The following is a 22,023-nucleotide window of genomic DNA, read 5'->3' as shown; positions in this document are numbered from 1 at the left end:
AGGCCACTTCACAGCAAGCAGGTATTTGGCTTCTTGACAGGAATGAAGAGTCCCTTCCGCTGCACATTAGGGAATTTCAAGTAAGTAAAAGTAAGTAAAACTTTATTTATATACTGCTCTATCTCCCCAAAGGGACTCAGGGCGGTTTACAGCAGAAATATAAACTGTATACATTAACTTGAACTTGAAAGTCTCTGAACAGACTCAGAAGCAGAGTGGGCAGATCAAAAGACAACCTGGCAAGATGGTACTACCTGGAAGTGTCCTCCACCTTGTGTGACTGTGGAATACAACAAACAACTTGGCATCTGTACACTTGCCCACAATGCCCTGCCTCATGTACCGAGGAATAATTCTTTAAAACTACAGACAATGTGTTTGCCCGGGCTGTGGCGCAAGCTGGTGAGCAGCCAGCTGCAGCCAGCTGAGACCAATCACTCTGACCAAGAGGTCATGAGTTCGAGGCCAGCTCAGAGCCGGCGTTTGTCTTTGTCTTTGTTCTATGTCAAGGCACTGAATGTTTGCCTTATATGTGTAATGTGATCCACCCCGAGTCCCCTTCTGGGTGAGAAGGGCGGAATATAAATACTGTAAATAAATAAAAATAAATTTGCTGTTCCCCACTTTTGGTCTAAAACTACAGTAGTCTCACTTATCAAGCCTCACTTATCCAAGCCTCTGGATTATCCAAGCCATTTTTGTAGACAATGTTTTCAATATATCGTAATACTTTGGTGCTAAATGCGTAAATTGAGTTACCAATTGAGCACCGGATCACTTTCAAAGTGATGGTGCTTACCTTCAAGGCCTTACATGGTCTAGGGCTGATGTACCTGAGGGACCGCCTCACTCCCTACAAACCCCAGAGATCCCTCCGTTCTGAGGACCAAGACCTATTGGAAGTCCCCAGTTTTAAGACCTTGCGTCTAACAGCAACTAGACGCAGAGCCTTTTTCAGCAGTGGCGCCATCTCTGTGGAACACCTTGCCACCTGAAGTCCGTGCCTTGCGGGACTTGTCGGCCTTCCGCAGGGCATGTAAGACACACCTGTTTCGACAGGCTTTTGAGTTCTGTTATTGATGTTTTAAAAGGTGCTTTTAGGATGTTTTTAAGATGTTTTTTAAAGATGTTTTAAAGATGTTTTTAAATTGTTGATTTTAGCTGGTTCTTGTAAACCGCCCAGAGCCCATGGGGAGTGGCGGCATATAAGTTTGAAAAATAAATAAATAAATAAAAATATAGTAATTACAACATAACATTACTGCATATTGAACTACTTTTTCTGTCAAATGTGTTGTATAACATCATGTTTTAGTGCTTAATTTATAAAATCATAACCTAATTTGATGTTTAATAGGCTTCTCCTTAATCCCTCCTTATTATCCAACATATTCGCTTATCCAAGCTTCTGCCAGCCCGTTTAGCTTGGATAAGTGAGACTCTACTGTATTGAGCTACTTGTGATCCCTTTATTTTATCAGGATTAAACTTATTTATTATGCAATGCTTTTGATACGAAATAAAATAAACTAGCACTTGATTGATAGCTGACCATCTTGAGTTCTCCTGTTTCTGATTCCCAACAACCCTAAGCACCCTCCTTCCTCCCACCCCTTTGCTTTTCCAAAATCTTGCTTAGCCTTAGCATTTGCTGAATGTAGCACTGCAGACTAATTCAACCAGAGAAGTCAGCTATAGCAGAGAGTTTGATAAACCAACCTGGACACAGAATATTATTTTGAGAACACAAACGCTGGACCAATCTGAAAACCATGTTCGAATACACAGAGGAGCCATTGAAATTCTGGGAGTTGAAGTCCAAAACGCCTGGAGGGCCCCAAGTTGGCCCAGGCCTAGGGAAGGGGATTATAGGGGGCTGCAATGGTGGCCTACAGAGGCCTCCCTCACCTCTTTCGATGAAAGAGCCCCTTCCCCACAGAGTGAGCCGCCTCAGGCCCCGGGGAAGGCCTTCCTTCCTTCCCGGCCCTTCCTCGTAGGGAGAAGGAAAAGCTCTGTGGTACACGGAAAAGTGGAGAAGCGCCTTTAAGAACCACAGAGGTTCCCTCGATGTCCTAGAGAAGCAGGAAGCGTCCAGGAGGAGAGTGACGCGCTTCCCCTCGGGCTCACTTCCGGCTTGGAGCTGTTTGGATTCAAGCAAAGCAGAGGCGGGAAACGGAAGGGGAGAAAAAGGAGTCAGACAAGTATGTGGACAATGTCAACAGAAAGGAGATAACCGTGAAAATGATCCCAATATTACAAGACCCTGAAAATAGGAAAGTAAATAAAGAGCAACACTCAGAAAACAGGATAATTCCAGGCAGGAAACAATCAGGGCCAGATAACACCTCCTTGGACAATGTCAACAGAAAGGAGGTAACCATGAAAATGATCCCAGTATTACAAGACCCTGAAATCAGGACAGTAAATAAAGAGCAACACACAGAAAAAAGAGGAATTCCAGGCAGGAAACAATCAGGGCCAGATAACACCTCCCTGGACAATGTCAACAGAAAGGAGGTAACCATGAAAATGATCCCAATATATCAGGACAGTAAATAAAGAACAACACTCAGAAAACAGGAGAATTCCAGGCAGGAAACAATCAGGGCCAGCTAACACCTCCCAACAAAGGATTCCCCCAGGCAGGAAGCAGCCAGGTTTCGAATCTATAAGGCAATTAAATGCTAATCAAGGTGATCAACTGCAACATTCAAGCAGACAAGAATTCTTTCTCCCGCCCTGAACATTATTCCACAGATATATAAACCCCACTTGCCTAATTTCTAACAGCCCTCACAACCTCTGAGGATGCCTGCCATAGATGTGGGAGAAACATCAGGAGATAATGCTTCTGGAACATAATAATAAAATAAGACTATTTATACCCCACCACCATCTCCCTGTGGGGACTCGAGGCGGCTTACATGGGGCAGAGAGGCCCAAACAACATAAGGTCAAAATATAAGCAACATAATACAAATCACAATATAAAAAAGATAAAACCGTAATACAATATATCAATTAAAACAACAATACAAGGATAAAAAAATTGCATTTAAACATGTCCATACAGCCCGGAAAACGATATTATTATTATTATTACCTAATAACCAGTTATTGCTTTATCAGTTTGGTAATTGCAAGCAGCCTCCCATGGATGGAAAGGTACTGAAGCAGTTACAGTAGAGTCTCACTTATCCAACATAAACAGGCCGGCAGAACATTGGATAAGCGAAATCTTGGATATAAGAAGGGATTAAGAAAAAGCCTATTAAACATAAAATTCCATTATGATTTTACAAATTAAGCACCAAAACATGTTTTACAAGAAATTGATAGAAAAAACAGTTCAATACATAGTAATGTTATGTAGTAATTACTGTATTTACGAATTTAGCACCAAAACATTGCAACATTTACTACAAAAACATTGACTACTAAAAAACAGACTGCATTGGATAATACAGAACCTTGGATAAGTGAAACTCTACTGTATTAGTCTTCCCTCTGGGGCCCCTTCTACATTGCCATATAATCCAGATTATTTGTTTTGTGTCGAAAGCATTGCATAAATAAGCGTAAAACTGACCAAATAGAGGGAGTGCCTAAACAATTTTAGACCAAAACCGGACCATTGGCTTTTTTTGCCGCCACATTGCATTGTTGGCTCATGTTCACCTTCCTGCCCACGAGGACTCCCAAGATGGTTTTCACACATACTGCTATCGAGACAGGCATCCGAAAGTAGTACATATGAAAAAGATCTCGGTGTCCTAGACTCCAAGGCAGCAGAAAACAAGCCTGCTCCCTCTTCTCTATGACTTCCCCTCACATATTTATACATGTCTCCTCTCAGCCTTCTCTTCTGCAGGCTAAACATGTCCATATAAGTTAGGGTCTTTCCCTTACTGCAGGAATGAGCTGCAGATAATTCCTCTGTCCAATGACTCTTTTTGGAACTGATCATTCCCATTCCACATTGAGTGAGCAGCATGTGGTGAGTATGTGTGGCTGTGTGAGATGTTTCTTCTCCTGAATATTGTAGAAATAAAGAAGAAATGATTGACCAGCAACGGCTGTTTTTGAGTCCACTTGCTGCATTCAAATTCACCATTATCCAATACTGGATCATGCTGTGGATGTAGCATATCCTAACCAGAAAGGCTTTTGACAAAGTCCCTCATGACCTTCTTGCAAGCAAACTAGTCAAATGTGGGCTAGATAATACTACTGTTAGGTGGATCTGTCATTGGTTAAGTGACCAAACCCAAAGGGTGCATCTCCCCAATAGTTCCCCTTCATCCTTAGGATAAATGTTGCTTTAGCTTCCGGAATCCTTAGAAAGCTAAACAGGTCAAGTTGGGGTTTTTTTGCCCTTCTTCTTTTTTCTTCAGTGTCAGTTAATAGATTGTTGCTGGACAAGTTCAAAACTCTCCCCCCAAGATAAGAGTGACTTAGCAGTAACTTATCAGTCTGTTGTCTATATTCCTCCCAAACTGTGCTGCTCAGAAGATTAGGAAGTGAGAGACAAGTGAGGGCTATCTGGCTGCAACATCTGTCACCCCATTGATCGCCAGGGTTGATTGCCCTGATCTTCCCCCTTCATCCTGGAAGGAAGTGACTAGTGGGGCGCCACAGGGTTCTGTCTAGGCCTGATGCTGTTCAGTGTCTCTGTCAATGCCTTAGATGATGGTTTAGAGAGCGGGCTTATCATGTTAGCACATGGCATCAAATTAGGAGGGTGAGCTAATGCTCCAGAGGACAGGATCAGGATGCAAAACGAATTTTGACAGAATAGACAGCAGATTGGCCAAAACTAACAAAATGAATTTCAATGTATTGTTGGAAGGCTTTCATGGCTGGAATCACTGGGTTGCTGTGAGTTTTCCAGGCTATCTGGCCATGTTCTAGAAGCATTCTCTCCTGTCGTTTTGCCCTCATCAATGGCAGGCATCCTCAGAGGTCATGAGGTCTGTTGGAAACTAGGCAAGTGAGGTTTATATATCTGTGGAAAGTCCAGGGTGGGAGAAATAACTCTTGTATGTTGGAGGCAAGGGTGAATGTTTCAGTTGGCCGCCTTAATAATAATAATAATAATCCAGCATATATATCTCTTTTGCTGTGTCATACTATGTCTTATATAACAACAACAACAACAATAATACCTTATTTATACCCTGCCACTATCTCCCATAAGGACTTGGGGCAGCTTATAAAATAGCGCACAAGGATGCCATACATAAAATACATAATACATAAAATAAAATACATCAACATGAAAACAATACTAACATTACATAAACCAGATCTATAAAGGTTTTATTAGACCAGTTTTATAAGGTTTTATTACACCAAAGGAGGACAATATGTCTCTTCCCCACTAAAAATCTTTAATGCCAAACAGCCTCTAAACTCCTCTTTGATGTGGCCATATGGTGTGAAAATTCAACTGTTAACCTAGATAGACTGCAAGCAAGGTTGATAAGAGATCTTCTAAATGTGCCTTCTTGTGTACAAAATGCGGTCCTGCTTCTAGAAATGGGTGAATGCCCATTGACTACTAGGGCCTGGATTCTGAAAATGAACCCATGGTTAAAAACAATGGTTTTCAAGCTGAGAACAGGTTTACTACATCACCTCCCTTATGAAGCCTCCAAACCCCTTTGGGCAAGGAAGACTGAACGAAAAGCAGCCTCAATTGGACTATTCACATCCCTTCTGCTCCACTTGAGATTCAAAATGGCACAAGAATACCTGATTACGGGATATTGCCCTGAGAGATCTTAGAGCCCGTTCAAACTCACCATGGTCCCCTAGAGTCTTAAACTTACCATACAGAGAGACATTTAAGACATGTGAATACCTAAAAAACCTTACAGTAATTAAATATTGCGAATTCTTTACCCTAGAGCTGCTAAGAGGCAGACTGTCTGGAATCCCCTCTCCCAAAGACTATGCCCCTGTGGAGGAAATGAAATAGAAACAATAGAACACATTTTATTGCAGTGCCGCTATTATACAGTGCAACATAGCCAACTTTTATATCCAATCCGGTCTATGGATTGTAATAAATGTTGTTGTTGATATATACATTGGATTAAACAACCTCTATTAAAATAGAATCAGCTGAAAGATCCATGGAATCAATATTACTGCCCAGCTGAAAGCACAAAATATAGATATAAAGTGCAAAGTGATCGGGATCACTTCTGATTAGTATTGAAAGGCCTTGCAGTTTCAAGGACTGGCTCCTTACTGCCTGGGGGAATCCTTTGTTAGGAGGTGTTAGCTGGCCCTGACTGTTTTCTGTATGGAATTCTCCTGTTTTTTTGACAACGACCATATCAGACTACACAGATGAAGTGGCTCAGGAGCAATATCCCTTTTTAAGAAGGCAAGCCTTGTGAAACCCCCTAGGTTTTTCAATAAAGGAACTAGGAGGCAGAGGAGACAGAAAAACACAAATTTATTTGCAAATAGAGCGGCGGGTGACCTTCCTGAAAGGAAGATAGCACATGGAGACACAGCTTGGTTGGCTTTTATCGGCTTTCCAATGATATTTCACACCTTCTAAATTCTTCCATCCCCATATCTTCTTTCTTTTCATCCTACACATGGCACCATTTGGTCAGATGCTTATCAAAACAGCAAGCAGCAAATGTCCTTTGATCAAAATCAAACTACATACTGACTCCTACATCTAAGGCGACTGTATCCAAAATATCTTGCCTGCTTCTGTGAGTCACGCAGACCTCTGCATCTGGAAGGAAGGCAATAGCCTGTTAACTGTCCCATTTGGTGCATGTCTGCCTTGTTCTGTTTATGTGAGCCTTTTCCTGTGTGTTTTCTCATGGCTTAACACTAAGACTAAGGCAGATTTCCTTCTAACGCTAAAAACTAAGGCTGTTTTATTTAATCAGATATTGTTAATACTATTGCTATTTATGAATCAGATTAAATCAAATTAAACAGGGAGCCTTGTCTCCTTCATATCGGTCCCCTTCACAGAGAAGCCATTAAAATCCACAAGAAGCATATGGACAATTTCAAACAGAGAGGAGGTAACCATGAAAATGAACAAAATCTGGCTACCAGTATTAAAAAAAACCTCTAAAATCAGGACAGTAAATAAAGAGTAACACTCAGAAAACAGGGGAATTCCAGACAAGAAACAATCAGGTGGCTAACAAAACAGATATCTATAAATCTAGTATAAACACAAGGTTTCCCTGTTGCTATAGTCTCACTTGTAATTCAAGATAGAATAATATACATAATCTGACTATTATTGATCATTAAAGAACATGGGAAACAAACAATCACATTTAGGAATGTTTTACAAAGATATAACAAACATTATGTTCACGTTTGAATGTTTTTCAAAATAACATAGATTCCTCCAAGGCTTCGAAGTCATAATTTTAAATTAATCCAGTATAGTTCCTGATCATTGTGTACTTCTAAAGACTTTTTACTACAGTTTGAACTCACATGGGACTATACTGGATTAATTTAAAGTTATGACTATGAAGACTACAAGAAACAATCAGGGCCAGCTAATCACCTCCCAACAAAGGATTCCCCCAGGCAGGAAGCAGCCAGGCTTTGAAGCTGCAAGGCTATTCAATCCTAATCAAGCTGGCCAATTACAATAGTCACACTTGCCTCAAACAGACAAGAGTTCTTTCTCCCACCTTAGACTTTCCACAGATATATAAACCTTGCTTGCCTAGTTTCCAACAGACCTCACAACCTCTGAGGATGCTTGTCATCGATGCAAGTGAAACATCAGGAGAGAATGCTTCTGGAACATGGCCATACAGCCCACAAACCTCACAGCAACCCAGTGATTCCGGCCATGAAAGCCTTTGACAACACAAGTTGCACTGTTTCGTTTCCAACTTAGAAATTGTAAGATGAAGGTCTAGGAAGCATGGTTATCGAGTTTGCAGATGACACCAAATTAGGAGGACAGGATCAGAATTCAAAACGACCTGAACAGATTAGAGAGCTGCTTGGCCAAAACTAGCAAAATGAATTACAACAAGGGCAAATATAAGATATTACACTTAGGCAGAAAAAAATGAAATGCAAAGATACAGGATGGGAGACGCCTGGCTAGACAACAGTCCATGTGAAAAAGATCTTGGAGTCTTCGTGGAGAACAAGCTGAACACGAGCCAAGAGTGTGATGCAGCAGCTCAAAAAGCCAGTAAGAGCCTAGTGTCTAGACCAGGCATGGGCAAACTTTGGCCCTGCAAGTGTGTTGGACTGATCTAGATCGAGGGAAGTCATGGTGCCTCTCTATTCTGTTTTGGTTAGACCTCCCTGGAATCACTCTGTGTCCAATTCTGGGCATGGCAATTGAAGGGAGATGTTGACTCTAAGCTGGAATGTGTCCATAGGAGGGAGACTCAAAAGATCAAGGGTCTGGAGAACAAGACCTATGAGGAGCGGCTTAAAGAGCTGGGCATGTTTAGCCTGCAGAAGAGAAGGTGGAGAGGAGACATGATAAATATGTGAGGGGGTGTCACAAGGATGAGGGAGCAGGCTTGTTTTCTGCTGCCCTGAAAACTAGGACATGGAAGAATGGCTTCGAACTACAGGGAAGGAGATTCCACCTGAGCATTAGGAAAAACTTCCTAACTGTGAGAGCTGTTCCGCAGCGGAACTCCTTGCCCCAGAGTCTGGTGGAAGCTCCTTCCTTGGAAGCTTTGAAACAGAGGCTGGATGGCCATCTGTCAGGGATGCTTTGATAGCAATGGCTTCAAACTACAGGAAAGAAGATTCCACCTGAACATGAGGAAGAACTTCCTGACTGTAAGAAGAGCTGTTCAGCAGTGGAACTCTCTGCCTCAGAGTGTGATGGAGGCTCCTTGCTTGGAAGGTTTTTTTTCCCCATTTAATATTTATTTATTTTAATTTATTCAAATATACATACATTTGCGAGTGTTTATTGCATACAGTGCAATACTTTCCAACTACAGTAGAGTCTCACTTATCCAACACTCACTTATCCAATGTTCTGGATTATCCAACGCATTTTTGTAGTCAATGTTTTCAATATATCGTGATATTTTGGTGCTAAATTCGTAAATACAGTAATTACTACGTAGCATTACTGCCTATTGAACTACTTTTTCTGTCAAATTTGTTGTATAACATGATGTTTTGGTACTTAATTTGTAAAATCATAACCTAATTTGATGTTTAATAGGCTTCTCCTTAATCTCTCCTTATCATCCAATATATTCGCTTATCCAACGTTCTGCTGGCCCGTTTATGTTGGGTAAGTGAGACTCTACTGTAAATAAATAAATAAACAAATTTCTCTATCGATTCTCCTCTTAAGAGTACAATTATTTTATCCATTATCAGCAAATTTGTGATGTATTTTTCCCATTCTTCTAAGGGAGGTGCCTCTGAGGTTTTCCAATATCTAGCATATACTATTCGAGCTGCCACTGTCCTTGGAAGCTTTGAAACAGAGGCTGGATGGCCATCTGTCAGGGGGGCTTTGATTGTGAATGGAAGAGGATTGGACTGAATGGCCCATGGGGTCTCTTCCAATTCTGTTATTCTATGATTCTATGTCACCTCCCTTGCCTAGTTTTCCAATTTACCTCACAACCTCTGAGGATGCCTGCCATAGATGTGGGCGAAACGTCAGGAGAGAGTGCTTCTGGAATATGGCCAGGCAGCCCGGAAAATGCACAACGACCCAGATGTTATGTTAATTATTGGCACTGCACAAAACTTCAAACGCTATGAAGACAAAAGCAATCTCTTACAAAGCAAGGCAGCCTGCTTCCCAGTCACTCCTTCAGGCGATACTGAATTCAAATAATTTGACGGTTTAACCCTTCCCGGCTTCTGATTGGCTACCATCTCTAAGGCCCCGCCCCCTCCGTCTTGGACATACCATGACCGGCTTCTTCCACGTGACCCAGGCCTGCCTCAATCACACCTTTCCGCCAATGAGATGCAAGGGAACCCTGTTTCCTTGGAAACGGGGCCTCCATAACACTTTTCTTGCCTCTCGTTTATATGAGCCTCTCAGTCATTCCTGTCTTTCCAGGCAGTGGCTTCGTAAAGGAATGGAGGTAAGGTAAGCTTGGGATAGCTCTCTCTCTCTCTCTCTCTCTATATATATATATATATAAAGGTAAAGGTTTCTCCTGACGTTAAGTCCAGTCGTGTCCGACTCTGGGGGTTGGTGCTCATCTCCATTTCTAAACCCAAGAGCCGGCGTTGTCCGTAGACTCCTCCAAGGTCACGTGGCCACTGGCATGACTGCATGGAGTGCCCTTGCCTTCCCACCGGAGCGGTACCTATTGATCTACTCACATTAGTATGTTTCAAATTGCTAGGTTGGCAGAAGCTGGAGCTGACAGCGGGCGCTCATTCCGCTCCCCGGATTCGAACCTGCGACCTTTTGGTCCGCAAGTTCAGCAGCTCAACCCTTTAACACTCTGTGCCACCGGGGTCCTATATATATCATTAGTCTCCATAAATGGACCCATCATCCATCTACCTAATCATGTATCTCTATGTATTATTTTATTATGACACAGCAAACAAGATAGATATGCTGGATTTCATTTCACAAAATCACAAGTCGAACACTTTCCAAGTGTCTAGGACTGTGGGATGTATTTTCGGATGATGTGTGCAGATCCCAGTAGGGTGGCCTTTTGCAGTTGGCAGATGGTGATTTTGTCCATGTCTATTGTTTCCAAATGCCGGCTGAGATCTTTTGGCACGGCACCCAGTGTGCCCATCACCACCGGGACCACCAGCACTGGTTTCTGCCAGAGTCTTTGAAGTTCAATCTTGAGGTCCTGATAGCGGCTGAGTTTTTCCTGTTGTTTTTCATCAATGCGACTGTCACCTGGGATGGCAACATCAATGATCCAAACCTTTTTCTTTTCCACAACTGTGATGTCTGGTGTGTTGTGTTCCAGAACTTTGTCAGTCTGGATTCGGAAGTCCCACAGTATCTTTGCATGTTCATTTTCCAATACTTTTGCAGGTTTGTGATCCCACCAGTTCTTTACTACTGGAAGGTTTATTATTATTATTATTATTATTATTATTATTATTATTATTATTATTATTATTATTATATACTCTCAACTAACTTCTGACATTATATATATGGGTATAAACATACTAATAATAATGTGATCTATCAGAATAAGGGCCCCTGGTGGTGGTGAAGTGTGTTAAAGCACTGAGCTGCTGAACTTGCAGACTGAAAGGTCCCAGGTTCAAATCCTGGGAGCGGAATGAGCGTCCACTGTTAGCCTCAGCTCCTGCCAACCTAGCAGTTCGAAAACATGTCAATGTGAGTAGATCAATAGGTACCGCTCCAGTGGGAAGGTAACGGCGCTCCATGCAGTCATGCAGGCCACATGATCTTGGAGGTGTCTATGGACAACGCTGGCTCTTCGGCTTAGAAATAGAGATGAGCACCAACCCCTAGAGTCGGTCACGACTGGACTTAATGTCAGGGGAAAACCTTTACCTTACCTTTACCTAAATCAGAATAAACATAGTAACAATAGCGTGGTTTATGGGAATGATAACAATAACTATTATATACATTATTATTATATAATGTGTAATATAATATTATATATAGTAATAATGTGATCTATCAGAATAAACATAGTAACAATAGTGTGGTTTATGGGAGTGATAGCAATAACTATTATAGAGATACGTTATTATTATATAATGTGTAATATAATATATATAGTAATAATGTGAAATAATTGTAATTTATTTACGGGTATAAACATGCTACAACAACAACAACAACTTTACTTTTATACCCCGCCTCTATCTCCCCAAAGGGGACTCAGGGCGGCTTACATGGGGCCAAGCCCGAATAAAAACAATAGCAATAAACTGTAAGTAGTAGTGCTACTGTTAGTAGTAATGCTACTACTAGTAATGTGATCTGTCAGAATAAACATTGTAACAATAGTGTGGTTTATGGGAATGATAACAATAACTATTACAGAGATGCATTATTATTATTATATAATGTGTAATATAGTATTATATTATATGTAGTAATAATGTAGATTGCTGTGAGTTTTCCCGGCTGTCTGGCCATGTTCCAAAAGCATTCTCTCCTGGTGTTTCACCCACATCTATGGCAGGCATCCTCAGAGGTTGTGAGGTCTGTTGGAAACTAGGCAAGTGGGGTTTATCTATCTGTGGAATAATGTCCAGGGTGGGAGAAAGAACTCTTGTCTGTTTGAGGCAAGTGTGAATGTTGCAGTTGACCAGCTTGATTAGCATTGAATGGCCTTGCAGCATCAAAGCCTGGCTAGTTCCTGCTTGGGGGATCCTTTGTTGAATGAATGAATGATTCTTTAATTATAGCCCGCCCTATCTCCCTGAAGGGATTCAGGGCGGCTCACAACAAAATATACAATGGGAAACATTCAATGCCAAAGTAATATAAATGACATTGTTCGGAGGTGTTAGCTGGCCGATTGTTTCCTATCTGGAATTTGCCTGTTTTCAGAATGTTGCTCTTTATTTATTGTCATAATTTTAGAGTTTCTTAATACAGGTAGCCAGATTTTGTTCATTTTCATTGTTTCCTCCTTTCTGTTGAAATTGTCCACATACTTGTGGATTTCAGTGTCTTCCCTGTGTCATCTGACATGGGAGTTGTTAGAGTGGTTCAGCATTTCTGTGCTCTCAAATCATATGTTGGCTCCAGGTTAGTTCATCAAGGGCTCTGCTATGACTGACTTCTCTGGTTGAGTCAGTCTGCAGTACCTTTCATGTTCCTTGATTCGTGTCTGGACAATACTGCTGCATTTGGTGGTCCCTCTGTAGACTTGTCCACAGCTGCATGGTATGTGATAGACTCCTGCAGAAGTGAGAGGATCCCTTTTGTCCTTGGCTGAACGGAGAATTTGTTGGATTTTCTCAGTGGGTCTGTAGATAGTTTGGAGGCTGTGTTTCTTCATCAGCTTGTGGTTCCCCAGATGTATGGTAAGAACACTTTTCCTCCAAGTGGATCTTTATCTTTGCTCCTCTGACTTCTTTTTGGTCTGGCAGCTCTTTTGATGTCTGAGGTGGAGTCTCCATTGGCCTGTAGAGCCCAGTACTATCATTATGAAAAATAATGATAGTAATAGTATCATTATAATATAATTATAGTAATATAATATTATAATAATGATGTGATTTATGGGTGTAAATATACTACTACTAATGTGATTTATCAGAATAAATATAGTCACAATACTGTGATTTATTTATTTTGTGTCAAAAGCATCGCATAAATAAATAAGTATAAAACTGATAAAATAAAGGGAGCACAGGCAGCTAAATAATTTTAGACCGATAACGGGCCACAGCGAGCACATTGTCTGTAGCTTTAAACAGTTCTTCCTCTGTGCATGAGGCAAGGTATTGTGTTCAAGCATACAGATTCTGAGTTGTTTGTTCTGCTCCACACTCACACAAAGTGGAGGAGTCTTCTAGGTCCTGCCATTTTGCCAGGTTATCTTTTGATCTGCACACTCCGCTTCTGTGTCTGTTCAGGGACTTCCAAGTTGCCCATTCTTGGTTTGCCCCTGGAGAAAGACCCTCATGGGGGGCCATCTAGTTAAAATTGCCTGAGTTAGCTGCCTTTCTTGCTGTTACTGGAGGAACATTTAGAGGAAAGGTGGTTCTCATGAAACTTTTCCTTGATTTAAGTCCACTCGGAGGAAGCTGATAGCCATACAGTGTGGTATATAATAGTGTGGTATATGGGGGTGATAATAATAACAATAATCATAATAGAGATACATTATTATAATATAATATTATATAATATATAGTAAAAATAATGTAATTTATTGATATAAATATAATAACAATAGTGTCATTTATTAGAATAATAATTTATCATGTCAGAAGCAAATTGAGGATACAGCTATAATGTATTTAAAAGCTGGCCACTGGTGTCCCTGTAAGAAGGTCCTCCATTGTGCATGTGGCAAAGCTCAGGTTGCATTGCAGTAAGTGGTCTGTGGTTTGCTCTTCTCCACACTAGCATGCCGTGGACTTCACTTCGTGGCACCATTTACTAAGATTAACTCTGCATCTTGTGGAATAATAATTTTATTTATTTATTTATTTTATATAATTTTCTTCTCCCCCAGGGGGACCCAGAGCGGTCACTAATTATACTAATAGTATAATAATAATAATAACAACAATAATAGAGATACATGATAAGTAGACGGATGAAAAATATGGATAATTGTATCATTATAATATAATAATATAATAATGTTATATAATATAATTTAAATGCTATTTATGGGTATACATATACTACTAATAATGTGACTTATCAGAATAAATATTATAAGAATAGTGTTGTTTATAGGGATGATGATGATAATAATAATAATAATAATAATAATAATAATAATAATAATAATAGTAGTATAATAATAAGAAGAAATACATGATAGGTAGATGAACAATGAGTCAATTTATGGAGAATACGGATAGTAATAGTAATATAACATAATAATGATATTGATAATAATAATAATAATAATAATAATAATAATAATAATAATACGGTTGGCCAATGCTTGGTTTATTGCCGAAACCCTATAGTCTCTCATGTGAACCCTCACTGCCAGACACGAGTAGCCCAAGACTTGATGGGACACACATCTCCAAACAAAAAAAGGAAGCAAAGGGCAAATTAGGAAATCTTCTGGGAACATTTTTGCAATGAAACCCCGCATTTTCCCCTATTGGGAGAATAGCATGCCTTTAAGGACACCTCCTCTTTCCAGGATGAGAAAGGATCCCTCCTTCCCCATTGAACCTGTAGGTCCAGGTAACTGCTATGGCCAGGAGGATCTTTGCACAAAACTTGTGCGCTAGCTGTGCCCCTTCCTTGAGAAGCCAGATCTGGCCACAGTGATCCATGCCTTAGTTACATCCCTTTTGGTTTACTGTAACAATCTCTACATGGGGGCTGCCACTGAAGAGTACTTGGAAACTTCAGTTGGTCCAAATAGTTGCAGCCAGGTTGCTCACTGGGGCTGTCTGCAGGCAGCGAACAACCCCTCCGTTGAAGCAGCTCCACTGGCTGCCAGTTTTTTCCCCCGGCACGGTGGCTGGGAGGTCTTACAGGCCATGCCAGCGGCAGCAGGGCTCCACAAACTGCATGCTTCCTAGTCTTTGACTGTGTTTCGTGGAGCCTAGTTCATTAGGAATCCAGATTGTAACCATGTGTTTTTTTCCTCATGCACTGCAAAATAGAATGAGTTAAGGAAAAGAGATGGGAGAATGCTCATTAGGATGTTCCACTATACCTGCCTTTTGAAGCAATCCAATACTGTTTGGTTTGTCTCAAGTTCTGATAAGTCATTCTCTGCATGGGGTCTATTTTCTGTTGCAGGTGTCCTTTGAAGACGTGGCTGTGTATTTCTCGGAGGAAGAATAGACATTGCTGGACGAGGAGCAAATAGCCTTGTATAGGGAGATCATGACGGAGACCTATGAGAATGTGGCCTTCATGAGTAAGGAACTTAAATTGCCCTTCTATGGAGACTTGGGGCCCTTTCAAATTACACAGAGTCCTTTGATTCCATTGTCATTGGCATGGCAACATCCTGTGGAATCTTGGGATTTCTACTGTTGAGGATTCTTAACAGCCCTCCACAAACTGCCAATTCAAGGATTCCATAGCAAGGAACCATAATATTAGTTGCTTTGGGGGCAAAGACCTCTCATAGGCTTAAAATGGCTCAGAGAAGTCTCAACAATGGCAAGTAATAATAATAGTAATAGTAATAGTAATAAAAGTGACTTTATTTTTATACCCCGCCTTCATCTCCCCGCTAGGACTCGGGGCGGCTAACATGGGGCCAAGCCCAAATTCCACATTGAACAAAAATACATTCACAATAAAACAGACATCATCAACATTTAACATTACATATATAAACTAACATTTTAACAATAAAATGGTAAATAAAACATCCAAATAAGAACAATACAGCAAGATTAAAATATAAGGCTGGACAGTGATCCAAAGAATACATGATTAAAATCTGTAGCCTCACTTCCTCTTAGGAATGTTGGGGGAGCTACCCATTTTTCAGTGTTTTTTTTTTTAGATTGTTAGCATGGCAATTGAAGAAGAGTACGACACAACAATTAATTGTTAAAATAAGATATAAGGGACAAATAATAACAGATATAAGGAGTATTCATATTTGAAAATTATTACAAGAATGTATACCAAAACTCCCAGACTGATTCTAAGAAGATAGATTAATATCTGGATTAAATGAGCTTTCAGAGGAAATGAATTTTAAATTAGATAGAGCAATCACACTAGAGCAGTGGTTTTCAACCTGTGGGTCCCCAGGTGTTTTGGCCCACAACCCCCAAAATTCCCAGTCAGTTCACTAGCTGTTGGGATTTCTGCGAGTTGAAGGCCAAAACATCTGGGGACCCACCGGTTGAGAACTACAGCGCTAGAGGAATTAGATGAGGTTGTGATAAAACTAAAATAAATAAAGCTCCTGGTCCAGATGGATTCTCAGCCAAGTATTATAAGGAATATAAAGAAGAGATGAGAAACAGCTAATCATCTGTGTGTGTATTTGCATTTTTTAGATGACACTGCCAACAAGCCCAAGCCCCAGACTTCAACACCTTCCAAGAGTCTAGGTAAGTGTGTGTGTGTGTGTGTGTGTACAGCAACCTGTTTCTTTTGGGGTGGAATGGATCATGACCTGTTAGGATCACAAATCCAATTGGGGGTAGCAGAGTCTGAGAGTTCCTTGAGTTTATTTGATGCTTTAGGCAGACAAAGAAACAAGCAGACTTTTTTTTTTTTAGAAATAACAATGTTTGTTTACTTATAATTTCATGTGTTTGGTGATACAGGCACATTACTTTCAGCAGGATAAACTTCCAAACTTTTAGAGAGTTTGTATATCATACTTATATTCCTTAACAGTCTCTTCACAAGCTATATTGCTTTGTGCAGCTATCTTTATTATGAGTGTACTTTAAAAGAAAACACAAGCCTCATCAGTTCCTGGAACATTAGCTTCAGCACTCTAACAGATTTCTACACTCAAGCTGACTCAAGGCTCAACTGACTTCTAAGCGTCATCCTTTTAAAACTGAATATTCTAAACTAGGAATGGGTAAACTTTCTACCTGGGGGCCGCATGGTGGGCCAGAATGGGCTGGGAGGGAAGGGGTTCTCCTCAAGTCCCCTCCCTGCCCTTTCCTCCCCTTCCTCTTCTCTTTCGGAAGCAGAAAAGGGAAGGAAAAATGGGAAACGTTTGGGTTAGCCTTGGTCAGGATGAGATGGTGGATGGGAGAGAAAAAGTGTATCCTTGAGACCCCGTATTGCCTACTCCTGATATAGAAACCTAGAGCTGGAAGAGACCCCCAAGGGCCATCCAGTCCAACCCCCTGTCATGCAGGAAGGCACAATCAAAGCACTCCCAATAGACAACCTCTGTGGAAATGCCTCCAGACAAGGAGACTCCACCACACTCCGAGGCAGCCTATGCTGCTCTCCAACAGCTCTTACTCTCAGGAAGTTCTTCCTAATCTTTTTAGTGGAATCTCTTTACCTGCCATTTGAAACCCTTGCTCCCTTGTGCCTTAGTCTCTAGAGCAGCAGAAAGTCAGTTTCCCCCCTGCTCAATGGGACACCCTTTTGAATCTTGAAACATGGTTCTCATGTGTTGTTGACGTGTTTCCTCTCAACCTTCTCTTCTCCCAGCTAGCATCCCCAGGAGGAATAATAATAATAATAATAATAATAATAATAATAATAATAATAATACTTTATTTATATTCCACCCTATCTCCCCAAGGGGATTCAGGGTGGATCACAGTACACATACACGGCAAACATTCAATGCCATTTTGGAAAAACAGACAGAAAGAAGGTATGTTGTGTTGAAGTCCAGCTCTGGTGCCTTTGAGGTTGTGCTCTGATTCAGCCACAGGGGGGTGCTGTTGCTCCCTTCTCTATGGCGAAGAGCCGTCAGGACTTCCTCCTTCCTTTTGGTCACCAGCATTTCTGGTCTTTTTCTTTTTTTAGGTTGTTGTAAAACATCTCCCCTGCTTATTAGTGGTACCTAATTTCTCTACTTACAGCTCTAAGCTGTTTTTGAACTGCTTAGGTAAACAGTGAACTGGGCTTGACAGTCGGGTGCTCACCCAGGAAAGTAAAAGAGAAGGGAGGGAGGAAGAGAAGGAAGGAAGGAAGGAAGGGTGGAAGGGGAGGGAGGGACGGAGGGAGAGGGAGGAAAGACAAAAAGGAAGGAAGGAAGGAGAAAGAGAGAGGGAAGGAGGGAAGAAAGAGAGGGAAGGACAGTAGGGTAGAAGGGAAGGAAGGAGGAAAGGAAAAAGGGAAATAAGGATACAGAAGGAAGGAAATAGAGAAGGGAGGGGGGAAAGGAAGGGAATGGAGAGAAGGGAGGGAGGAAAGAAGGGAATGAAGGAAAGAGGGAAGGAGGAAGGAAAGAGGGAAAGAAGGAAGGACAAAAGGGCTTAATGGGAGGGAGGGAAGGAGAGAAGGATAGAAGTGAGGGACAAAAGACAAAAGGGAAGGAGGGAGGAAAGGGAAGGATAGAAGGGAAGGAAGGAGGAAGGAAATAGAGAAGAGGGAGGAAGAGAAGGAAGGAAGGATGGAAGGGAAGGGAGGGAGGAAAGACAAGGGAATGAAGGAAAAAGAGAGAGAGAGAAGGAGGAAGGAAAGGACAAAAAGATATAATGGAAGGAGGAAGGGAGAAAGAGGAAGGATGGATAGGGTGGGGAGAGAGAGGAGGGCCTGAGAAAAGAGCCCAAGGGGCGCATCTGGCCCCCGCGCCTGGGTTTGCCCATGCTTGTTCTAAACTCACTGAGTCAGTCACATGGTTCGCAGCCCCTCTCACTGCTTTAGTACACAGAGACGAGTTAACTCTAAAACCAAGTAAGACAAATACTTCAGGATACGAAACGACAAAATACAAAACAGACAAACATCAAATTGAGGAGGCTTGAGAAGATTGTTACCTCCAACAGTTTCTCTGTACAGATAAGAAATAGCTAATCTGTGTATTTGCATATTTATTTGTTATCTCTTTTTTAGGGGTCGGCGTGAAAGCACCTGTCAAACGTTTCAGGTTAGAACCTCTGGATTCAGCTAAACTTGTTTCTAAGAAGCAACGCAGTAGAGACACGTTGCTATTCAATCAAGTCCAAGCATATATAGCTGTTAACGATTGCTTTACTGAGCTTCGCAGAATGGCGGAAGAAGGGAACGCCTGTTATATGCATTTTAAGGAATGTAAAAAGAAGGTGGAACAAATCGTTTTACATGATATTCCAGCTCTTTATAATGAAATGAAAGCAACACTCCTTGGTCACTGTCAGATAAGTAGAAGGTTGTCCAGGAGAGGTAAAGGAGAGCAGAAGAAGCCCCCTCCAAGAGGCCTGTACTGGAGGGGACGTAAATTGGTAAGCAAGGCGAAAAAAACTCTTGCCAAATCCAAAATTAACCAAAAACGTAAACAGGCTCTGTACTCAAGGAGGGCAGGCCCAACTACCTCTTCTACTAGTACAGACACACAGAGGGAAGGGCATTCTGAACCTGCCGAGGGGGAACACCAACTCCAACACGTAGACTCCCCATCTAATGAGGAAGAGCACCAACTCCAACACGTAGATTCCCCATCTAGTGAGGAAGAGGACCAACTCCAACACATAGACTCCCCATCTAGTGAGGATGAGCACCAACTCCAACACGTAGACTCCCCATCTAGTGAGGATGAGCACCAACTCCAACACGTAGACTCCCCATCTAGTGAGAATGAGCACCAACTCCAACACGTAGACTCCCCATCTAGTGACGGGGAGTACCAACCCCAACAGGTAGACTCCCCAGGTATTGAGGATGATGGGTCGCCTCGTGTGTTTCCAGAACACGTGCGCTCATGACATTCTACCTATCCAAAATTTAATGCGTTGCGTATTGGGGCAGCATGCAGTTTAAAAAATTTAGAAACCGTGAGATCATACGCTGAGGTTATAAACACATTATACGCTGCTACCCAAGGTGTCTTAGATGACCTGGACCAGAGAATTGATCCACACGATTGTGTTCAGGTGAGATTAGAAGCCTCAGGGCTACAAAATCCCCTCATATTTTTTAAAAGAAGATGGGATCTCTTTAATGCTAAGAGGTTTCTGGCCTATGTGAGCCTTTGCTTGCAAAGCAACATGAAAGTATGTGCGCATGCGGATTTTGAGCTCGTAATCACCATAATAAAACGGCCAGAAAAGTGGTGCACATCGAAAACTGGGGTCCCTCCCTGCCAGTGAAATAATTCGCAGGAAGAGACAGTAAATTGTAATAGAACTATATACAGTAGAGTCTCACTTATCCAATATAAACTTGCCAGCAGAACGTTGCATAAGTGAAAATGTTGGATAATAAGGAGGAATTAAGGAAAAGCCTATTAAACATTGAATTACATTATGATTTTACAAATTAAGCACCAAAACATCATGTTTTACAATGAATCGACAGAAAAAGCAGTTCAATACACGTTAATATTATGTAGAAATTACTGTATTTACAAATTTAGCATCAAAACATCACAATGAATTTAAAACATTGACTACTAAAAGGCTGACTGCGTTGGATAATACAGAACGTTGGATAAGTGGAGGTTGGATAAATAAGACTCTGATATGTTTAAAGGGGAAAATTGAAAACTAGATGGATAGCAGTTTCTTATTATGATCATTGTTATTTTCAATTAGAATATGCAAAATGTTAATATGCTCAATGATGATATGTATAAGTTGTATTAAGGTGTGCAATATATGAATATGTCTTTTTAAATACCATGTACTTTCCCATCACAGATACAGGTTCTTTATTGTTGCATTTTTAGAAAAATTGTCAGTTGTATATTCTGATAATAAAAAAAATTAAAAAGAGACAATATTTGATAGATTTACATTATTCTAGCTCTAACCTATGTTTTGCTGGAGGTTTATTTGGATTCAGAGATGCTGACAACGGCCTGAAAACTGCATGCAAAATTTGGTTGGTCTGATCAGAAAAAGGTAGAGTCGGAAACGACTGAATGAATAAACAACAATATGTGACTGTAGGTCCCATCATAAAGCACATGCAGGCAAAAATCTGACTTTGGGAAACAGCTTCCGTTGAAATTTTAAAGGCGTGATTCTCATACTATCCTCCCTTTCGGTTCTCATGGACACCAAAAAAGTCCAGTTTATTCCAGTTTTGCCTGTTTTGCACCTGTTCCCTGAGCTCTTCCTGCTTAGTAATAGAGAGTCAATGAAAATATATTAGGTAAGCATTGCACTGTATGCAACAAACACTCGCAAATGTATGTATATTTGAATGAATTTAATTTACCTTTTAAGCATAAGCCCATTAAGATGAACAATGTACAAGACCAAAGTGTGCCTTTTGGACTTCTGTACTGCAATAAAAGCCCGCAGCCCCCATTTTGGGGCACGGCAGTCTTTCTTTTTATGCTCAAGCAACCTGCTGTCACTTGCTTTGGCCAGCAAATAAAGTTTTTATTCAGAGAGATTCAACTCATGAGTCTCCTTCACTCTGTCCTCCTGGAACAGAAGGGGACTCCTGAGAATAGGCAGAGTGCCTGCCCCTTCGAAGTCTGCTTCACATTATGATTTTACAAATTAAGCACCAAAACATCATGTTTTACATGGCAGAAAAAGCAGTTCAATACACAGTAATGTTATATGGTAATTACTGTATTTACGAATTTAGCACCAAAACATTGCAACATTTACTACAAAAACAATGACTACTAAAAGGCAGACTGTCTTGGATAATACAGAACCTTGGATAAGTGAAGCTTGGATAAGTGAGACTCTATTGTACTATATAATATGTGCTATGGCAATAACGTAATATATTGTGTATACATGTAATATTGATACAAATATTAT

At 40.9% G+C, this 22,023-nt stretch overlaps 2 protein-coding genes across 6 annotated transcripts in view; one reads left to right on the top strand and one right to left on the bottom strand.

Moving 5' to 3' along the window:
- The window catches only part of LOC100566263 (uncharacterized), a 31,194-nt gene that overhangs the window by 7,601 nt on the left and 1,570 nt on the right, over window positions 1–22,023 (bottom strand). Inside the window, exon 1 of one of the 3 annotated variants that reach the window (XM_062972903.1) lies at window positions 1,909–2,090. The exons of 1 other annotated variant lie outside the window; for it this stretch is intronic. The gene's annotated coding sequence lies outside the window, so the exon portion shown is untranslated. Of the gene's footprint in view, window positions 1–1,719; window positions 1,882–1,908; window positions 2,091–22,023 lie in introns of those variants that run through there. One more of the 3 variants, XM_062972905.1, reaches the window with a different exon arrangement.
- LOC100566064 (uncharacterized) lies at window positions 3,974–21,017 on the top strand. Of its 3 annotated transcripts, none has more exons than XM_016998309.2 (4): window positions 3,974–3,997; window positions 15,446–15,566; window positions 16,672–16,725; window positions 19,157–21,017. In XM_016998309.2, exons 2-4 carry the CDS (start codon window positions 15,533–15,535, stop codon window positions 20,002–20,004), a joined length of 936 nt encoding a protein of 311 aa, XP_016853798.1. In that variant the 5' UTR covers window positions 3,974–3,997; window positions 15,446–15,532; the 3' UTR covers window positions 20,005–21,017. The 3 variants fall into 3 exon arrangements, with proteins under 3 accessions (XP_016853798.1, XP_003229046.1, XP_008121115.1); XM_003228998.4 differs by lacking the exon at window positions 3,974–3,997 and adding an exon at window positions 9,968–10,103; XM_008122908.3 differs by lacking the exon at window positions 3,974–3,997 and adding an exon at window positions 9,974–10,108.

Source organism: Anolis carolinensis, chromosome 2 (genome assembly GCF_035594765.1).
Source record: "Anolis carolinensis isolate JA03-04 chromosome 2, rAnoCar3.1.pri, whole genome shotgun sequence".
Classification (NCBI taxonomy): Eukaryota; Metazoa; Chordata; class Lepidosauria; order Squamata; family Dactyloidae; genus Anolis; species Anolis carolinensis.
Note: the sequence above shows the minus strand (reverse complement) of the source record. Positions and strands in the feature narration are given on the sequence as shown.